Raw genomic sequence first — 21813 nt, forward strand, 5'->3', positions numbered from 1 at the left:
GGTGAATGCACCAATTTGTAAGTCGCTCTGGATAAGAGCGTCTGCTAAATGACTTAAATGTAAATGTAACTGAAACGGGTCTTCCTCATTTAACCCAACTCCTCTGAATCAGAGAGGTGCTGGTTGGGGGGGGGGGTGCTGCCTTAATCAACATCCATGTTCTCAACACCCGGGGAACGGGGGGGTTAACTGCTTCACTCAGGAGCAGAACGACAGATTTCCGGGGATTCGAACCAGCAACCTTTGGGTTACTGGCCCAGCGTTCCTACCCTCCAGGCTACCTGCCGTCCCTCACAGGAATCTGAGGTCTGTTTTTTCTTTAAATGTCTGGTTCTCTCTGATCTCTGAGCTGATCTAGACAACCTTTTCATTAACACGGCTAATTAGAATGATTAGAGAGGCTAATATGACTGATAATGGCTGGAGAGAGAGAGAGAGAGAGAGAGAGAGAGAGAGAGAGAGAGAGAGAGAGAGAGAGAGAGAGAGAGAGAGAGAGAGAGAGAGAGAGAGAGAGAGAGAGAGAGAGAGAGAGAGAGAGAGAGAGAGAGAGAGAGAGAGAGAGAGAGAATAAGGAAGTGGATAAACTCTCTCCATCCCTTCCATCTCCCCTCCGCCCCCTTTCATCAGAGAGAGAGAGAGACAGAGAGAAGAGAGAGAGACAGAGAGAAGAGAGAGGGATGGAAAGAGAGAGAGAGAGAGAGAGAGAGAGAGAGAGAGAGAGAGAGAGAGAGAGAGAGAGAGAGAGAGAGAGAGAGAGAGAGAGAGAGAGAGAGAGGGAGAGAGGAGATAGAGAGAGAGAATGAGAGAGAGATAGAGAGAAGAGAGATAGGATAGGGAGAGAGAGGGAGAGATACAGAGAGAGAGAGAGAGAGAGAGAGAGAGAGAGAGAGAGAGAGAGAGAGAGAGAGAGAGAGAGAGAGAGAGAGAGAGAGAGAGAATAAGGAAGTGGATAAACAGAGAGCGAGAGAGTGAGTGCATTGACCTCCTGTTCAGTCTCTCCATCTCGTGTTTAGGATGTCGATACTGTCTGGACCACGTCTGGGAGTTGGGACCCAGGCTCCCCCTCTCTCCATCCCTTCCATATCCCCTCCGCCCCCCTCATCATTGACTCTGAGACACAGAGCAAATACGCTGCAGCAACATTGACGCAACATTGACGGGATGGACAATTGAGACACCCCAGAGAGAGATACAGAGAGAGAATGAGAGAGAGAGAGAGACAGAGAGAGAGAGATAGATTTAGAGGGAGAAAGAGAGTGAGATACAGAGAGAGAATGAGAGAGAGAGAGACAGAGAGAGAGAGAGAGATTGAGAGAGAGAGAGAGAGAGAGAGAGAGACATAGAGAGAGAATGAGAGAGAGAGAGAGAGAGAGAGAGAGAGAGATTGACATAGAGAGAGACAGACAGACAGAGAGTTGGAGAGAGAGATTTGGAGAGCGAGGGAGTGAAATACAGAGAGAGAGAGGGAGAGTTAGCGAGAGAGGGGAAGAGAGACAGTCCTGGCTCCAGTGCATTTGCGAAAAAAGTTGCATGACTGTACCTAACCATAAACATCAATGCCTTTCTTAAAATCAATACAGAAGTATATATTTTTAAACCTGCATATTTAGCTAAAAGAAATCCAGGTTAGCAGGCAATATAAACCAGGGAAATTGTGTCACTTCTCTTGCGTTCATTGCACACAGAGTCAGGGTATATGCAACAGTTTGGGCCGCCTAATTTGCCAGAATATTACGTAATTATGACATAACATTGAAGGTTGTGCAATGTAACAGGAATATTTAGACTTATGGATGCCACCCCATATTTTACTGAAAGAATAAAAGTCTTGTTTTCGAGATTATAGTTTCCAGATTCGACCATATTAATGACCAAAGGCTAGTATTTCTGTGTGTTGTTATGTTATAACTAAGTCTATGATCTGATAGAGCAGTCTGACTGAGCGGTGGTAGGCAGCAGCAGGCTCATAAGCATTCATTCTAACAGCACTTTCATGTGTTTTGCCAGCAGCTCTTCGTTGTGCGTCAAGCATTGCGCTGTTTATGACTTCAAGCCCATCAACCCCCGAGATTAGGCTGGTGTAACCGATGTGAAATGGCGAGCTAGTTAGCGGGGTGCGCGCTGATAGCGTTTCAAACGTCACCCGCTCTGAGCCTTGGAGTGGTTGTTCCCCTTGCTCTGCATGGGTAACGCTGCTTCGAGGGTGGCTGTTGTCATTGTGTTCCTGGATCGAGCCCAGGTAGGAGCGAGGAGAGGGACGGAAGCTATACTGTTACACTGGCAATACTAAAGTACCTATTAGAACATCCAATAGTCAAAGGTATACAAAATACAAATGGTATAGAGAGAAATAGTCCTATAATTCCTATAATAACTACAACCTAAAACTTCTTAACTGGGAATATTGAAGACTCATGTTAAAAGGAACCACCAGCTTTCATATGTTCTCATGTTCTGAGCAAGGAACTGAATCATTAGCTTTCATACATGGCACATATTGCACTTTTACTTTCCTACACTTTGTTTTTGCATTATTTAAACCAAATTGAACATGTTTCATTATTTATTTGAGGCTAAATTGATTGTATTGATGTATTATATTAAGTTAAAATAAGTGTTCATTCAGTATTGTTGTAATATTATAAAATATATAAAAATATTTTTTAAACAATCATCTGATTAATCGATATCGGCTTTTTTTGGTCCTCCAATAATCGGTATCGATATCGGCGTTGAAAAATCATTTTCCGTCGACCTCTAGTTGGCAGTCTCTATGAGGGTGCCACAGGGTTCAAATATTTGGCCGACTCTTTTCTCTGTATATATCAATGATGTCGCTCTTGCTGCTGGTGATTCTCTGATCCACCTCTACGCAGACGACACCATTCTGTATACATCTGGCCCTTCTTTGGACACTGTGTTAACAAACCTCCAGACAAGCTTCAATGCCATACAACTCTCCTTCCGTGGCCTTCAACTGCAAGTAAAACTAAACCGATCGCTGCCCACAACTGCCCGCCCGCGCAGCATCAATACTCTGGATGGTTCTGACTTAGGATATGTGGACAACTATAAATACCTAGGTGTCTGGCAAGACTGTAAACTCTCCTTCCAGACCCACATCAAACATCTCCAATCCAAAATTAAATCTAGAATCGGCTTCCTATTTCACAACAAAGCATCCTTCACTCATGCTGCCAAACATACCCTCGTAAAACTGACTATCCTACCGATCCTCGACTTCGGCGATGTCATTTACAAAATAGCCCCCAACACTCTACTCAACAAACTGGATGCAGTGTCATCCGTTTTGTCACCAAAGCCCCATAACCCACCACTGCGACCTGTACATTTTTGTTTGCTGGCCCTCGATTCATACTCGTCACCAAACCCACTGGCTTCAGGTCATCTATAAGTCTCTGATAGGTAAGGCGCCGCCTTATCTCAGCTCACTGGTCACCATAGCAGCACCCACCCGTAGCACGCGCTCCAGCAGGTATATCTCTCGAGTCAACCCCCAAAGCCAATTCCTCCTTTGGCCTCCTTTCCTTCCAGTTCTCTGCTGCCAATGACTGGAATTAATTGCAAAAATCACTGAAGCTGGAGACTCTTACCTCCCTCACTAACTTCAAGCACCAGCTGTCTGAGCAGCTCACAGATCACTGCACCTGTACATAGCCCATCTGTAAATAACCCATCCAACTACCTCATCCCCATACTGTATTTATTTATTTATCTGGCTCCTTTGCACCCCTGTATTCTCTACTTACACATTCATCTTCTGCACATCTATCATTCCAGTGTCTAATTGGTATATTGTAATTACTTCACCGCCAACACGGCCTATTTATTGCCTGTATATAGATTTTCTTCAACTGTGTTATGGACTGTATGTTTTGTTTACTCCATGTGTAACTCTGTGTTGTTGTTGTTTGTGTCGAACTGCTTTGCTTTATTCTTGGCCAGGTCGCAATTGTAAATGAGAACTTGTTCAACTTGCCTACCTGGTTAAAATAAAAGTGAAATAAAAAATAAATAAATAAATGACCAGGTGAAAGTTATGATCTCTTATTGATCAGTGTAGATGAAGGGGAGGAGACCAGGTTAAAGAAGGAGTTTTAAGCCTTGAGACAATTGAGACATGGATTGTGTCTGTGTTGCCATTCAGAGTGTGAATGAACAAGACAACAGATTTAAGTGCCTCTGAACGGTGTATGGTAGTAGGTACCAGGCACATCTGTTTGTGTCAAGAACTATAACACTGCTGAGTTTTTGACACTCAATATTTTCTTGTGTGTATCAAGAATGGTCCACCACCCAAAGGACATCCAGCCAACTGGACACGACTGTGGGCAGCGTTGGACTCAACATGAGGCCAGCATCCCTGTGGAATGCTTTAGACTTCTTGTAGTGTTCTGACGAATTGAGGACGTTCTGGACAGTAACTGACTAACTACCCGTGTGGTTACAATGTAGTCATGTGACATGTCTCTCTATTCCATGTTAAACCCATTGTTACATCATCAGAATGTGTTGATACAGTTGAAGTAGGAAGTTTACATACACTTAGGTTGGAGTCATTAAAACTAGTTTACATCCACTTAGGTTGTAGTCATTAAAACTAGTTTACATCCACTTAGGTTGTAGTCATTAAAACTAGTTTACATACACTTAGGTTGGAGTCATTAAAACTAGTTTACATACACTTAGGTTGGAGTCATTAAAACTAGTTTATATCCACTTAGGTTGGAGTCATTAAAACTAGTTTACATACACTTAGGTTGGAGTCATTAAAACTAGTTTACATACACTTAGGTTGGAGTCATTAAAACTAGTTTACATACACTTAGGTTGGAGTCATTAAAACTAGTTTACATACACTTAGGTTGGAGTCATTAAAACTAGTTTATATCCACTTAGGTTGGAGTCATTAAAACTAGTTTACATACACTTAGGTTGGAGTCATTAAAACTAGTTTACATACACTTAGGTTGGAGTCATTAAAACTAGTTTATATCCACTTAGGTTGGAGTCATTAAAACTAGTTTACATACACTTAGGTTGGAGTAATTAAAACTAGTTTACATACACTTAGGTTGGAGTCATTAAAACGAGTTTACATACACTTAGGTTGGAGTCATTAAAACTAGTTTACATCCACTTAGGTTGGAGTCATTAAAACTAGTTTACATACACTTAGGTTGGAGTCATTAAAACGAGTTTACATACACTTAGGTTGGAGTCATTAAAACTAGTTTACACACACTTAGGTTGGAGTCATTAAAACTAGTTTACATACACTTAGGTTGGAGTCATTAAAACTAGTTTACAGACACTTAGGTTGGAGTCATTAAAACTAGTTTACATACACTTAGGTTGGAGTCATTAAAACTAGTTTACATACACTTAGGTTGGAGTCATTAAAACTAGTTTTAAAACTAGTTTACACACTTAGGTTGGAGTCATTAAAACTAGGTTTACAGTTTACACTTAGATTGGAGTCATTAAAACTAGTTTACATACACTTAGGTTGGAGTCATTAAAACTAGTTTACATACACTTAGGTCGGAGTCATTAAAACTAGTTTACATACACTTAGATTGGAGTCATTAAAACTAGTTTACATACACTTAGGTTGGAGTCATTAAAACTAGTTTATATACACTTAGGTTGGAGTCATTAAAACTAGTTTATATACACTTAGGTTGGAGTCATTAAAACTAGTTTACATACACTGAGGTTGGAGTCATTAAAACTAGTTTACATACACTTAGGTTGGAGTCATTAAAACTAGTTTACATACACTTAGGTTGGAGTCATTAAAACTAGTTTACATACACTTAGGTTGGAGTCATTAAAACTAGTTTACATACACTTAGGTTGGAGTCATTAACACTAGTTTACATACACTTAGGTTGGAGTCATTAAAACTAGTTTACATACACTTAGGTTGGAGTCATTAAAACTAGTTTACATACACTGAGGTTGGAGTCATTAAAACTAGTTTACATACACTTAGGTTGGAGTCATTAAAACTAGTTTACATACACTTAGGTTGGAGTCATTAAAACTAGTTTACATACACTTAGGTTGGAGTCATTAAAACTAGTTTACAGGTTACACTAAAACTAGGTTGGAGTCATTAAAACTAGTTTACATACACTTAGGTTGGAGTCATTAAAACTAGTTTACATACACATTAAAACTAGGTTGGAGTCATTAAAACTAGTTTACATACACTTAGGTTGGAGTCATTAAAACTAGTTTACATACACTTAGGTTGGAGTCATTAAAACTAGTTTACATACACTTAGGTTGAGTCATTAAAAGTCATTAAAACTAGTTTACATACACTTAGGTTGGAGTCATTAAAACTAGTTTACATACACTTAGGTTGGAGTCATTAAAACTAGTTTACATACACTTAGGTTGGAGTCATTAACACTAGTTTACATACACTTAGGTTGGAGTTATTAAAACTCGTTTTTCAACGACTCCACACATTTCTTGTTAACAAACTATAGTCTAGGAAAGTCGGTTAGGATATCTACTTTGTGTATGACACAAGTCATTTTTCCAACAATTGTTTACAGACAGATTATTTCACTTATAAATCACTGTATCACTATTCCAGTGGATCAGAAGTTTACATACACTAAGTTGACTCTGCCTTTAAACAACTTGGAAGATTACAGAAAATCATGTCATGGCTTCAGAAGCTTCTGATAGGCTAATTGACATAATTTGAGTCAATCGGAGGTACCTGTGGATATATTTCAAGGCCTACCTTCAAACTCAGTGTCTTTTCGTTTGACATCATGGGAAAATCAAAAGAAATCAGCCAAGACCTCAGAAAAACATTGTAGACCTCTACAAGTCTGGTTCATCCTTGGGAGCAATTTCCAAATGCCTGAAGATACCACGTTCATCTGTACAAACAATAGTACGCAAGAATAAACACCATGGGACCACGCAGCCGTCACACCGCTCAGGAAGGAGACTCGTTCTGTCTTCTAGAGATGAACGTACTTTGGTGTGAAAAGTGCAAATCAATCCCAGAACAACAGCAAAGGACCTTCTGAAGATGCTGGAGGAAACAGGTACAAACTTATCAATATCCATCTATAAAACAAGTCCTATATCGACATAACCTGAAAGGCCGCTCAGCAAGGGAGAAGCCACTGCTCCAAAACCGCCATAAAAAAGCCAGACTACGGTTTGAAACTGCACATGGGGACAAAGATTGTTGTTTTTGGAGAAAAGTCCTCTGGTCTGATGAAAAGAAAATAGAACTGTTTGGCCATAATGTCCATCGTTATGTTTGGAGGAAAAAGGGGGAGGCTTGCAAGCCGAAGAACACCATCCCAACCGTGAAGCACGGGGGTGGCAGCATCATCTTGTTGGGGTGCTTTGCTGCAGGAGGGACTGGGGCACTTCAAAAAATAGATGACATCATGAGGAAGGGAAATTATGTGGATATATTGAAGAAACATCTCAAGACATCAGTCAGGAAGTTAAAGCTTGGTCGCAAATGGGTCTTCCAAATGGACAATGACCCCAAGCATACTTCCAAAGTTGTGAAAAAAATGGCTTAAGGACAACAAAGTCAAGGTATTGGAGTGGCCATCACAAAGCCCTGACCTCAGTCCAATAGAACATTTGTGGGCAGAATTGAAAAAGCTTGTGCAATCCAGGCCTACAAACCTGACTCAGTTACACCAGCTCTGTCAGGAGGAATGGGCCAAAATTCACCCAACTTTTTGTCGGAAGCTTGTGGAAGGCTACCCAAAACGTTTGACCCAAGTTAAACAATGCAAAGGCAATGCTACCAAATACTAATTGAGTGTATGTGAACTTCTGACCCACTGGGAATACGATGAAAGAAATTAAATCTGAAATAAATCATTCTCTCTAGTATTATTCTGACATTTCACGTTCTTAAAATAAAGTGGTGATCCTAACTGACCTAAGACAGGGAATCTTTTACGAGGATTAAATGTCAGGAATTGTGAAAAACCGAGTTTAAATGTACTTGGCTAAGATGTATGTACACGTCCGACATCAACTGTACATTCCATTCAGCACAGTTCAGTAGAAGCTCCTCTTCTCTTCAAGAACATGTTTTCTTCATTAATTAAAGGAAACAAATTAAATAGAATCTGGTACCCCTTCCTCCCCCCTCCTCCCCCTCCACTCAAAATTCTCCCCCCTCTTCCCCCCTCCTCTCTTCATTCTCCCCCCTCCTCCACATTCCTCTCATCATTCTTCCCCCCCCCCCCCTTCAGGAGCTCTTGTTGCAACACCAACCGGGGACACATTTGGGAGTAGCACAACACCGACAGGGGACACATTTGGGTGTAAGACAATACCGACAGGGGACACATTTGGGTGTAAGACAATACCGACAGGGGACACATTTGGGTGTAAGACAATACCGACAGGGGACACATTTGGGTGTAAGACAATACCGACAGGGGACACATTTGGGTGTAACACAATACCGACAGGGGACACATTTGGGTGTAACACAACACCGACAGGGGCCACATTTGGGTGTAACACAATACCGACAGGGGACACATTTGGGTGTAACACAATACCGACAGGGGACACATTTGGGTGTAACACAACACCGACAGGGGACACATTTGGGTGTAACACAACACCGACAGGGGACACATTTGGTTGTAACACAACACCGACAGGGGACACATTTGGGTGTAACACAACACGTTGTAAACACTCTCCTCTCTTCCCTTCTTCACAGACAGACAATTTTCCCGCTGAGCCCAATTACATGGGCAGCAGGCAGCAGTTTGTTCAAAGGTAAGGACTCATCATGAATCCCAATAGTCTATATGCTTTATAGTTATAACTAGATCCTATACTAGTACTGTACCCTAACCCTTTATAGTTATAACTACATCCTATACTAGTACTGTACCCTAACACTTTATAGTTATAACTAGATCCTATACTAGTACTGTACCCTAACCCTTTATAGTTATAACTAGATCCTATTCTAGTACTGTACCCTAACACGTTATAGTTATAACTAGATCCTATTCTAGTACTGTACCCTAACCCTTTATAGTTATAACTAGATCCTATTCTAGTACTGTACCCTAACCCTTTATAGTTATAACTAGATCCTATACTAGTACTGTACCCTAACCCTTTATAGTTATAACTAGATCCTATACTAGTACTGTACCCTAACCCTTTATAGTTGTAACTAGATCCTATACTAGTACTGTACCCTAACCCTTTATAGTTGTAACTAGATCCTATACTAGTACTGTACCCTAACCCTTTATAGTTGTAACTAGATCCTATACTAGTACTGTACCCTAACCCTTTATAGTTATAACTAGATCCTATACTAGTACTGTACCCTAACCCTTTATAGTTATAACTAGATCCTATTCTAGTACTGTACCCTAACCCTTTATAGTTATAACTAGATCCTATTCTAGTACTGTACCCTAACCCTTTATAGTTATAACTAGATCCTATACTAGTACTGTACCCTAACCCTTTATAGTTATAACTAGATCCTATTCTAGTACTGTACCCTAACCCTAACCCTTTATAGTTGTAACTAGATCATATACTAGTACTGTACCCTAACCCTCTATAGTTGTAACTAGATCCTATACTAGTACTGTACCCTAACCCTTTATAGTTATAACTAGATCCTATACTAGTACTGTACCCTAACCCTAACCCTTTATAGTTGTAACTAGATCCTATACTAGTACTGTACCCTAACCCTTTATAGTTATAACTAGATCCTATACTAGTACTGTACCCTAACACTTTATAGTTATAACTAGAGCCTATACTAGTACTGTACCCTAACACTTTATAGTTATAACTAGATCCTATACTAGTACTGTACCCTAACCCTTTATAGTTGTAACTAGATCCTATTCTAGTACTGTACCCCTAACCCTTTATAGTTGTAATCTAGAAATCCTAGATGTTATAGTCTGTCCAACTATACTAGTACTGTACCCTAACCCTTATATAGTTGTAACTGTACCTAGTACTGTACCTAACCCTTTATAGTTGTAACTAGATCCTTACTAACTGTACCCTAACCCTTTATAGTTGTAACTAGACCTTCTAGTACTGTACCCTAACCCTTTATAGTTGTAACTAGATCCTATTCTAGTACTGTACCCTAACCCTTTATAGTTGTAACTCTAGTACTGTACCCTAACCCTTTATAGTTGTAACTAGATCCTATACTAGTACTGTACCCTAACCCTTTATAGTTATAACTAGTCCTATTCTAACTGTACCCTAACCCTTTATAGTTATAACTAGATCCTATTCTAGTACTGTATAACCCTAACCCTTTATAGTTATAACTAGATATATCTTTACTGTACCCTAACCCTAACCCTTTATAGTTGTAACTAGACATATACTAGTACTGTACCCTTAACCCTGGTTATAGTGATCAGGCCGTACTAGACACTAACCCTTTATAAACTCCTGCTGCTTGAACCTAACCCTTTATAGTTGTAACTAGATCCTATTCTAGTACTGTAGTCCCTAACCTTTATCTTGTAACTAGATCCTATACTAGTACTGTAAGTAACCCTTTATAGTTATAACTAGATCCTATTCTAGTACTGTACCCTAACCCTTTATAGTTATAACTAGACAGGATGCTAGTCTATCTCCTAACCCTTTATAGTTATAACTAGATCCTATATGTACAAGTCAACTAACCCTTTATAGTTGTAACTAGATCCTATACTAGTACTGTACCCTAACCCTTTATAGTTGTAACTAGATCCTATACTAGTACTGAACCCACAGAAGAGTTTTATCAATCTAGTAGAAATCAGAAAAGAAATGGAAATAGATGTTCAGTCTGTCCAACTCAAGTCCCCTATATAAACCTAACCCCTAACCCCTGACCCTATCCCCTGACCCTAACCCCTGACCCTAACCCCAGACCCTAAACCTAACCCTAAACCTAACCCTAAGCCCTAAACCTAACACTAAAACCTAAACCCTAACCCTAAATCCTAACACTAAACCCTAAACCCTAAACATAAACCCTAACCTTAAACCCTAACCCTAAACCCTGACCCTAACACTAAGCCCTAAACCCTAACCCCTAACCCCTAAACCCTGAACCATAATCCCTAACCCTAAACCCTAAACCCTGAACCATAATCCCTAACCCTAAACCCTAAACCCTAAACCCTAACCCCTAAACCTAACTCTAAACCCTAAACCTTAAACCCTATTTATATCTTTAATTGTTTCTTGTCCTGTAGCAGCTCGACATTCAAGGACCCAGAGCGAGCCAGCCTTAGAGACAGTGGTCATGGCGATAGTGATCAGGCCGATAGCGACCAGGACACTAATAAAGGCTCCTGCTGCGACATGTCGGCCAAGGAGGCTCTGAAGATGAAGGCTACGGGCGTTAAACCACCTCCTCTGGAACAGGGTGAGTCCTCGTTACCTGGTTACTCTTCACCGTCAGACATGATCACCTCCTTCTATTGTGAAGTCAGCCTTGTCTGAGTCTGGAACGATCGGCTGTTTCTGTAGTGTTATGTAGCTAGATGTACAAGTCAACTCCCTGGACAGGATGCTAGTCTATCTCCTGTTTCTGTAGTGTTATGTAGCTAGATGTACAAGTCAACTCCCTGGACAGGATGCTAGTCTATCTCCTGTTTCTGTAGTGTTATGTAGCTAGATGTACAAGTCAACTCCCTGGACAGGATGCTAGTCTATCTCCTGTTTCTGTAGTGTTATGTAGCTAGATGTACAAGTCAACTCCCTGGACAGGATGCTAGTCTATCTCCTGTTTTTGTAGTGTTACGTAGCTAGATGTACAAGTCAACTCCCTGGACAGGACGTTCAGTCTGTCGCAGGGCCTTAGTTGGCATAGTCACAAAATGGCGGTCTAAAATTCCCTTCCTTGAAGATAAAGGTTATGGGCATTAAACCGCCCCCACTCTGGAGCAGGGTGAATCTTATGTTTAGTTCTAGTTTACAGTCTGACGAGAACACCTTCTATTCTGGAGGCATACTCTCATACTCTACATACTCTACATACTCTACATACTCTACATACTCTACATACTCTACATACTCTACATACTCTACATACTCTACATACTCTACTGGCTTTCACAAAATGGCAGTTTGGATTCTGTTTCCCCTTTTTCAATCTGACACGATCAAACCTTTGAGAAGATTTTCATACTTGTGAGTCCTCATTTAGTTTACAATCTGAGACTCTGACATCAACCCCTTCTATTCTGAAGATAGTTGGAGTCCTCATTCAGTTTACAATCTGAGACTCTGACATCAACCCCTTCTATTCTGAAGATAGTTGGAGTCCTCATTCAGTTTACAATCTGAGACTCTGACATCAACCCCTTCTATTCTGAAGATAGTTGGAGTCCTCATTTAGTTTACAATCTGAGACTCTGACATCAACCCCTTCTATTCTGAAGATAGTTGGAGTCCTCATTCAGTTTACAATCTGAGACTCTGACATCAACCCCTTCTATTCTGAAGATAGTTGGCATGGTCACAACATGGCGATTGGTTCTTCCCTTCCATGGTTCCTCCCCTCAGCCACACCTCTCCTTCTGGCTCTTCCATGGTCCCTCCCCTCAGCCTCACCTCTCCTTCTGGCTCTTCCATGGTCCTCCCCTCAGCCACACCTCTCCTTCTGGCTCTTCCATGGTCCCTCCCCTCAGCCACACCTCTCCTTCTGGCTCTTCCATGGTCCCTCCCCTCAGCCTCACCTCTCCTTCTGGCTCTTCCATGGTCCCTCCCCTCAGCCACACCTCTCCTTCTGGCTCTTCCATGGTCCCTCCCCTCAGCCTCACCTCTCCTTCTGGCTCTTCCATGGTCCCTCCCCTCAGCCACACCTCTCCTTCTGGCTCTTCCATGGTCCCTCCCCTCAGCCTCACCTCTCCTTCTGGCTCTTTGTCTTTGTCTTCCTCATCACCTCATTTTCACGTCTTTTGTTTGCTCTCTCTCTCTCCCTTCCTTCCTGTCTCTCTCTCTCTCTCCCTTCCTTCCTGTCTCTCTCTCCCTTCCTTCCTGTCTCTCTCTCCCTTCCTTCCTGTCTCTGTCTCTCTCTCCCTTCCTTCCTCTCTCTCTCTCTCCCTTCCTTCCTTCCTCTCTCTCTCTCCCTTCCTTCCTCTCTCTCTCTCTCTCCCTTCCTTCCTCTCTCTCTCTCTTCCTTCCTTCCTCTCTCTCTCTCCCTTCCTTCCTGTCTCTCTCTCTCTCCCTTCCTTCCTGTCTCTCTCTCCCTTCCTTCCTCTCTCTCTCTCCCTTCCTTCCTCTCTCTCTCTCCCTTCCTTCCTTCCTGTCTCTCCCTTCCTCTGTCTCTCCTTCCTTCCTTCCTGTCTCTCTCTCCTTCCTTCCTTCCTCTCTCTCTCTCCCTTCCTTCCTGTCTCTCTCTCTCCCTTCCTTCCTGTCTCTCTCTCTCTCCCTTCCTTCCTGTCTCTCTCTCTCCCTTCCTTCCTGTCTCTCTCTCTCTCCTTCCTTCCTGTCTCTCTCTCTCCCTTCCTCTCTCTCTCTCTCTTCCTTCCTTCCTGTCTCCTTCTCTCTCTCCTTCCTTCCTTCCTCTCTCTCTCTCCCTTCCTCCTTCCTGTCTCTCTCCTTCCTTCCTTCCTGTCTCTCTCTCTCTCTCTCCCTTCCTTCCTCTCTCTCTCTCTCTCTCTCCCTTCCTTCCTCTCTCTCTCTCTCTCCCTTCCTTCCTCTCTCTCTCTCTCTCTCTCCCTCCCTTCCTTCCTGTCTCTCTCTCCCTTCCTTCCTGTCTCTCTCTCTCTCCTTCCTTCCTTCCTCTCTCTCTCTCTCCCTTCCTTCCTGTCTCTCTCTCCCTTCCTTCCTTCCTGTCTCTCTCTCTCTCTTCCTTCCTTCCTCTCTCTCTCTCTCCCTTCCTTCCTGTCTCTCTCTCTCTCTCTCCCTTCCTTCCTGTCTCTCTCTCTCTCTCTCCCTTCCTTCCTGTCTCTCTCTCTCTCCCTGTCTCCTTCCTTCCTTCCTTCCTGTCTCTCTCTCTGTCCTTCCTTCCTCCTGTCTCCTTCCTTCCTTCCTTCCTGTCTCTCTCTCCCTTCCTTCCTTCCTGTCTCTCTCTCTTCCTTCCTTCCTGTCTCTCTCTCTCTCCTTCCTTCCTGTCTCTCTCCTTCCTCTCCTTCCCTTCCTTCCTGTCTCTCTCTCTCCTCCTTCCTTCCTGTCTCCTTCCTTCCTGTCTCTCTCTCCTCTCTCTCCTTCCTCTCTCTCTCTCTTCCCTTCCTTCCTGTCTCTCTCTCTCTCTCCTTCCTTCCTGTCTCTCTCTCTCTCCCTTCCTTCCTGTCCTCTCTCTCTCTCCCTTCCTTCCTGTCTCTCTCTCTCTCCCTTCCTTCCTGTCTCTCTCTCCTTCCCTTCCTGTCTCTCTCTCCTTCCTTCCTTCCTCTCTCTCTCTCTCCCTTCCTTCCTGTCTCTCTCTCTCTCCTTCCTTCCTGTCTCTCTCTCTCCTTCCTTCCTTCCTGTCTCTCTCTCTCTTCCTTCCTGTCTCTCTCTCCCTTCCTTCCTGTCTCTCTCTCTCTCCCTTCCTTCCTTCCTGTCTCTCTCCTCCCTTCCTTCTGTCTCTCTCTCTCTTCCTTCCTTCCTCTCTCTCTCCCTTCCTTCCTGTCTCTCTCCTTCCTTCCTTCCTCTCTCTCTCCCCTTCCTTCCTGTCTCTCTCTCTCTTCCTTCCTTCCTGTCTCTCTCTCTCTCCCTTCCTTCCTGTCTCTCTCTCTCTTCCTTCCTTCCTTCTGTCTCTCTCTCTCCCTTCCTTCCTGTCTCTCTCTCCCTTCCTTCCTGTCTCTCTCTCTCTCCCTTCCTGTCTCTCTCTCCTTCCTTCCTTCCTGTCTCTCTCTCCCTTCCTTCCTTCCTGTCTCTCTCTCTTCCCTGTCCTCTTCCTCCTTCCTCTCTCTCTCTGTCTCTCTGTCTCTCTCTCTTCTCTCTCTCTCTCTCTCTGTATTCCAGCCACGTTGTCAGTTTATCAAAGCAGACAAGCCCATTATGTTTTTATAAGCCCAACCACTTTCCCCTTTCCATTTAGATCCCTCCCTCCCTCCTCCCTCCCTCCCTCCCCTCCACCTGTCCCTCCCCTCCACTCCTACTGCTCCTCCTCTCCTTCCCCTGTCTCCTCTCATTCCCCGGCAGCAGTGTGATTGTGTAAAAGTTTTATAATGGAACAAGGAAAGGACTTAGCATGCGGCAGGCAGACGATGTAACATCCTGCGCAGCTGATTAAATATGAATAATTATTCTAAGCGCTGTTGGTAGGACAGATTACACAGGACATGTGTAGAACCATAACTCTGGAGAGGCTCGTACTCAGCCCTCTATCTCCCCGGTGTTCTGTTCTGCCAACGGATGGAGAGGTGGAGCACGGAGGAGAGGGAGGATACATGGAGGGATGATGAGGAGATGTAGTCTCCTGAGATACGGTAGTAGTTAGGATCGTAGAGTTTACTACAATGTAGAGGACAGGAGATGATGATGAGGAGATGTAGTCTCCTGAGATACGGTAGTAGTTAGGACCGTAGTGTTTCCTACAATGTAGAGGACAGGAGATGATGAAGAGGAGGGATGATGAGGAGATGTAGTCTCCTGAGATACGGTAGTAGTTAGGACCGTAGTGTTTCCTACAATGTAGAGGACAGGAGATGATGAAGAGGAGATGTAGTCTCCTGAGATACGGTAGTAGTTAGGACCGTAGTGTTTCCTACAATGTAGAGGACAGGAGATGATGATGAGGAGATGTAGTCTCCTGAGATACGGTAGTAGTTAGGATCGTAGTGTTTACTACAACATAGAGGACAGGAGATGATGAAGAGGAGGGAGGATGAGGAGATGTAGTCTCCTGAGATACGGTAGTAGTTAGGACCGTAGTGTTTCCTACAATGTAGAGGACAGGAGATGATGAAGAGGAGGGATGATGAGGAGATGTAGTCTCCTGAGATACGGTAGTAGTTAGGATCGTAGTGCTTCAGTAGAGGATAGAAGGGATGTCTGTCTGTCTGTCTGTCTGTCTGTCTGTCTGTCTGTCTGTCTGTCTTAATAGCGTTTGTCTTTCCATTGGGTTTTACATTACACTGGCGAGAGGAATTGGCCAATTAAAGGCGGCCATATGTTTCCAATTTTGAAAATGTACTAATTTAATCGTCCATGAGAACGATTCAGAGTAATAGATGGAAATTATGGAAACATTTATATGTGACGATGCTTATGACAAAATGTGTTTTGTACCACTATGTCTGACCCTGTAAAACAACACCTATCATACTACTATGTCTGACCCTGTAAAACAACACCTATCATACTACTATGACTGACCCTGTAAAACAACACCTATCATACTACTATGACTGACCCTGTAAAACAACACCTATCATACTACTATGACTGACCCTATAAAACAACACCTATCATACTACTATGACTGACCCTGTACAACAACACCTATCATACTACTATGACTGACCCTGTACAACAACACCTATCATACTACTATGACTGACCCTGTACAACAACACCTATCATACTACTATGACTGACCCTGTAAAACAACACCTATCATACTACTATGACTGACCCTGTACAACAACACCTATCATACTACTATGACTGACCCTGTAAAACAACACCTATCATACTACTGACTGACCCTGTAAAACAACACCTATCATACTACTATGACTGACCCTGTAAAACAACACCTATCATACTACTATGACTGACCCTGTAAAACAACACCTATCATACTACTATGACTGACCCTGTACAACAACACCTATCATACTACTGACTGACCCTGTAAAACAACACCTATCATACTACTATGACTGACCCTGTACAACAACACCTATCATACTACTATGACTGACCCTGTAAAACAACACCTATCATACTATGACTGACCCTGTACAACAACACCTATCATACTACTATGACTGACCCTGTAAAACAACACCTATCATACTACTATGACTGACCCTGTACAACAACACCTATCACACTACTATGACTGACCCTGTACAACAACACCTATCATACTACTATGGCTGACCCTGTAAAACAACACCTATCATACTACTATGACTGACCCTGTACAACAACACCTATCATACTACTATGACTGACCCTGTAAACAACACCTATCATACTACTATGACTGACCCTGTAAAACAACACCTATCATACTACTGATGACCCTGTAAAACAACACCTATCATACCCTATGACTGACCCTGTAAACAACACCTATCACACTACTATGACTGACCCTGTACAACAACACCTATCATACTACTATGACTGACCCTGTAAAACAACACCTATCATACTACTGACTGACCCTGTACAACAACACCTATCATACTACTATGACTGACCCTGTAAAACAACACCTATCATACTACTATGACTGACCCTGTAAAACAACACCTATCATACTACTATGACTGACCCTGTAAAACAACACCTATCATACTGCTATGACTGACCCTGTAAAACAACACCTATCATACTACTATACTGACCCTGTAAAACAACACCTATCATACTACTATGACTGACCCTGTAAAACAACACCTATCATACTACTATGACTGACCCTGTAAAACAACACCTATCATACTACTATGACTGAACCTGTAAACAACACCTATCATACTACTGACTGACCCTGTAAAACAACACCTATCATACTACTATGACTGACCCTGTAAAACAACACCTATCATACTACTATGACTGACCCTGTAAAACAACACCTATCATACTACTATGACTGACCCTGTAAAACAACACCTATCATACTACTATGACTGACCCTGTAAAACAACACCTATCATACTACTGACTGACCCTGTAAAACAACACCTATCATACTACTATGACTGACCCTGTACAACAACACCTATCATACTACTATGACTGACCCTGTAAAACAACACCTATCATACTACTATGACTGACCCTGTAAAACAACACCTATCATACTACTATGACTGACCCTGTAAAACAACACCTATCATACTACTATGACTGACCCTGTAAAACAACACCTATCATACTACTATGACTGACCCTGTAAAACAACACCTATCATACTACTATGACTGACCCTGTAAAACAACACCTATCATACTACTATGACTGACCCTGTAAAACAACACCTATCATACTACTATGACTGACCCTGTACAACAACACCTATCATACTACTATGACTGACCCTGTAAAACAACACCTATCATACTACTATGACTGACCCTGTAAAACAACACATTACACTGCACCTATCTATGAAATAACACACATGGAATCATTTAGTAACCCCCAAAAAGTATTTTATATGTTTCAAAGGAGCCTCCCTTTGCCTTGACGACAGCTTTACACACTCTTGGGGTTCTCTCAACCAGCTTCATGATTCATTGGTTGGTCACTTGGTATTCTATTCTCTCTTTGTCTTTACCTCATTCTGCTCTCTCTCTCTCTCTCTCTACATATATATATATATATATATATATATATATATATATATATATATACCTAATTTTGCTCTCCCTCTCTCTCTTGTCTCTCTCCCCTCTCTCTTCTCTCTCTGTCCCTCCCTCCCTCCCTCCCTCCCTCCACCTCTCCATCCTCCCTCCCTCCCTCCCTCCCTCCCTCCCTCCTCCCTCCCTCCCTCCCTCCCTCCCCCTCCATCCCTCCCTCCCTCCCTCCCTCCACCTCTCCATCCTTCCCTCCCTCCCTCCACCCTCCATCTCTCCCTCCATTCCTCCACCCCTCCATCTCTCCCTCCATTCCTCCACCCCTCCTCCCTCCACCCCTCCCTCCCTCCCTCCCTCCCTCCCTCCATCTCTCCCTCCATTCCTCCCTCCCTCCCTCCCTCCACCCCTCCCTCCCTCCCTCCCTCCCCCCTCCCCCTCCCTCCCTCCCTCCCTCCCTCCCTCCCTCCCTCCCTCCACCTCTCCACCCCTCCCTCCCTCCCTCCACCTCTCCACCCCTCCACCCCTCCCTCCCTCCCTCCCTCCCTCCATCCTCCCCCCCTCCCTCCCTCCCTCCCTCCCTCCCTCCCTCCCTCCCTCCCTCCCTCCCTCCCTCCCTCCACCCCTCCATCCTTCCCTCCCTCCCTCCACCCCTCCCTCCCTCCACCTCTCCATCCTTCCCTCCCTCCCTCCACCCCCTCCATCTCTCCCTCCATTCCTCCACCCCTCCACCCCCTCCATCTCTCCCTCCATTCCTCCACCCCTCCACCCCTCCCTCCCTCCCTCCCTCCCTCCCTCCCTCCCTCCCTCCCTCCCTCCCTCCCTCCCTCCTCCCTCCCTCCCTCCCCTCCCTCCCTCCCTCCCTCCATCTCTCCCTCCATTCCTCCCTCCCTCCCTCCCTCCACCCCTCCTCCTCCCTCCCTCCCTCCCTCCCTCCCTCCCTCCCTCCCTCCCTCCCTCCCTCCCTCCCTCCCTCCCTCCCTCCACCTCTCCACCCCTCCCTCCCTCCCTCCACCCTCCACCCCTCCACCCCTCCCCTCCCTCCCTCCCTCCCTCCATCCTTCCTTCCCTCCCTCCCCCTCCCTCCCTCCCTCCCTCCCTCCCTCCCTCCCTCCCTCCACCCCTCCATCCTTCCCTCCCTCCCTCCACCCCTCCCTCCCTCCATCTCTCCCTCCATTCCTCCATCCTTCCCTCCCTCCCTCCACCCACCCCTCCCTCCCCTCAGTCTCTAATTCTGATATTCTGATATGTAGAATGTGTCTCTGTGTGGCTCTGAGCAGCATGAGGGTCCAACTCTCAAGTCATTCATTAAACTGACCAATGTGGGAGTTTGTTCCTGGGTCCTAAATGACATCCTATTCCCTGGTCAACAGTAGTGCACTACTAACCGTGTGGGTCCTGGTCTACAATAGGGCACTACATAGAGAATAGGTAGATTTGGGATGCAGACCGTGTATTAATTAAGCAGAAGTGTATCCTCCCCAAAAATGTAAGCTATTAATTGGTGATTAATTGATGCAGTGATTTGCCTGCGGTGAGCAGCCACTAATCCTTGTACCGCTGCTGTGTGTGTGTGTGTGTGTGTGTGTGTGTGTGTGTGTGTGTGTGTGTGTGTGTGTGTGTGTGTGTGTGTGTGTGTGTGTGTGTGTGTGTGTGTGTGTGTGTGTGTGTGTGTGTGTGTGTGTGTGTGTGTGTGTGTGTGTGTGTGTAAAGGCATGATTATCTCGTTCCAGTTGAGTTGACACCATCATTGCCATGTCCTTCAGCAGCAGAGAGATATCACCCAGAGATAGAGAGAGATATCACCCAGAGATAGAGAGAGATATCACCCAGAGATAGAGAGAGATATCACCCAGAGATAGAGAGAGATATCACCCAGAGATAGAGAGAGATATATCACCCAGAGATAGAGAGAGATATCACCCAGAGATAGAGAGATATCACCCAGAGATAGAGAGATATCACCCAGAGATAGAGAGATATCACCCAGAGATAGAGAGAGATATCACCCAGAGATGGAGAGAGATATCACCCAGCGATAGAGAGAGATATCACCCAGAGATAGAGAGAGATATCACCCAGAGATAGAGAGATATCACCCAGAGATAGAGAGAGATATCACCCAGAGATAGAGAGAGATATCACCCAGAGATAGAGAGAGATATCACCCAGAGATAGAGAGAGATATCACCCAGAGATAGAGAGAGATATCACCCAGAGATAGAGAGAGATATCACCCAGAGATAGAGAGAGATATCACCCAGAGATAGAGAGAGATGTCACCCAGAGATAGAGAGAGATATCACCCAGAGATAGAGAGATATATCACCCAGAGATAGAGAGATATATCACCCAGAGATAGAGAGAGATATCACCCAGAGATAGAGAGAGATATCACCCAGAGAAAGAGACATATATCACCCAGAGATAGAGACATATATCACCCAGAGATAGAGAGATATATCACCCAGAGAAAGAGACATATATCACCCAGAGATAGAGACATATATCACCCAGAGATAGAGAGATATATCACCCAGAGATAGAGAGAGATATCACCCAGAGATAGAGACATATATCACCCAGAGAAAGATATATCACCCAGAGAATATGTGTTTTCAGTCAGAGAAAACATATATAGCTAATATGTGTTTTCAGTCAGAGAAAAGATAGCTAGCTAATATGTGTTTTCAGTCAGAGAAAACATAGCTAGCTAATATGTGTTTTCAGTCAGAGAAAACGTAGGTAGCTAATATGTGTTTTCAGTCAGAGAAAACGTAGCTAGCTAATACATGTTTTCAGTCAGAGAAAACATAGCTAGCTAAACGTAGCTAGCTAATACATGTTTTCAGTCAGAGAAAACATAGCTAGCTAAACGTAGCTAGCTAATACATGTTTTCAGTCAGAGAAAACATAGCTAGCTAATATGTGTTTTCAGTCAGAGAAAACGTAGCTAGCTAAACGTAGCTAGCTAAACGTAGCTAGCTAATACATGTTTTCAGTCAGAGAAAACATAGCTAGCTAATATGTGTTTTCAGTCAGAGAAAACGTAGCTAGCTAATACATGTTTTCAGTCAGAGAAAACATAGCTAGCTAAACGTAGCTAGCTAATACATGTTTTCAGTCAGAGAAAACATAGCTAGCTAAACGTAGCTAGCTAATACATGTTTTCAGTCAGAGAAAACATAGCTAGCTAATACGTGTTTTCAGTCAGAGAAAACATAGCTAGCTAATATGTGTTTTCAGTCAGAGAAAACATAGCTAGCTAATACGTGTTTTCAGTCAGAGAAAACATAGC

At 43.7% G+C, this 21813-nt stretch overlaps 1 protein-coding gene and 3 long non-coding RNA genes across 8 annotated transcripts in view; 2 read left to right on the top strand and 2 right to left on the bottom strand.

Annotated features, from left to right (window-relative positions):
• Positions 1 to 4587: 4587 nt before the first annotated feature.
• Positions 4588 to 6106, top strand: LOC127927353 (uncharacterized). The gene is made up of 3 exons (XR_008127097.1): positions 4588 to 5025; positions 5236 to 5410; positions 5740 to 6106. It is a non-coding gene; the product is annotated as an uncharacterized LOC127927353 (long non-coding RNA).
• A 2548-nt stretch (positions 6107 to 8654) lies between these two features.
• LOC127927348 (protocadherin-17-like) overlaps positions 8655 to 21813 on the top strand; it is a 104430-nt gene continuing 91271 nt past the window's right edge. The window contains exons 1-2 of the mRNA XM_052513603.1: positions 8655 to 8826; positions 11301 to 11473. Of these exons, the coding sequence (XP_052369563.1) occupies positions 8798 to 8826; positions 11301 to 11473 (202 nt within the window). The 5' untranslated portion in view covers positions 8655 to 8797. The remainder of the gene's footprint in view (positions 8827 to 11300; positions 11474 to 21813) is intronic.
• On the bottom strand, positions 12487 to 13142 carry LOC127927351 (uncharacterized). The gene is made up of 3 exons (XR_008127095.1): positions 12789 to 13142; positions 12705 to 12746; positions 12487 to 12663 (listed from the first exon to the last, which is right to left on the bottom strand). It is a non-coding gene; the product is annotated as an uncharacterized LOC127927351 (long non-coding RNA).
• Positions 15866 to 18499, bottom strand: LOC127927350 (uncharacterized). Of its 5 annotated transcripts, none has more exons than XR_008127094.1 (4): positions 17942 to 18499; positions 17687 to 17904; positions 16631 to 16776; positions 15866 to 16371 (listed from the first exon to the last, which is right to left on the bottom strand). It is a non-coding gene; the product is annotated as an uncharacterized LOC127927350 (long non-coding RNA). The 5 variants fall into 5 exon arrangements; XR_008127091.1 differs by having other exon boundaries at positions 15866 to 16408; XR_008127092.1 differs by lacking the exon at positions 15866 to 16371 and adding an exon at positions 16413 to 16445 and having other exon boundaries at positions 16483 to 16776.

Source organism: Oncorhynchus keta, unplaced genomic scaffold (assembly GCF_023373465.1).
Source record: "Oncorhynchus keta strain PuntledgeMale-10-30-2019 unplaced genomic scaffold, Oket_V2 Un_scaffold_13281_pilon_pilon, whole genome shotgun sequence".
NCBI classification, from domain to species: domain Eukaryota; kingdom Metazoa; phylum Chordata; class Actinopteri; order Salmoniformes; family Salmonidae; genus Oncorhynchus; species Oncorhynchus keta.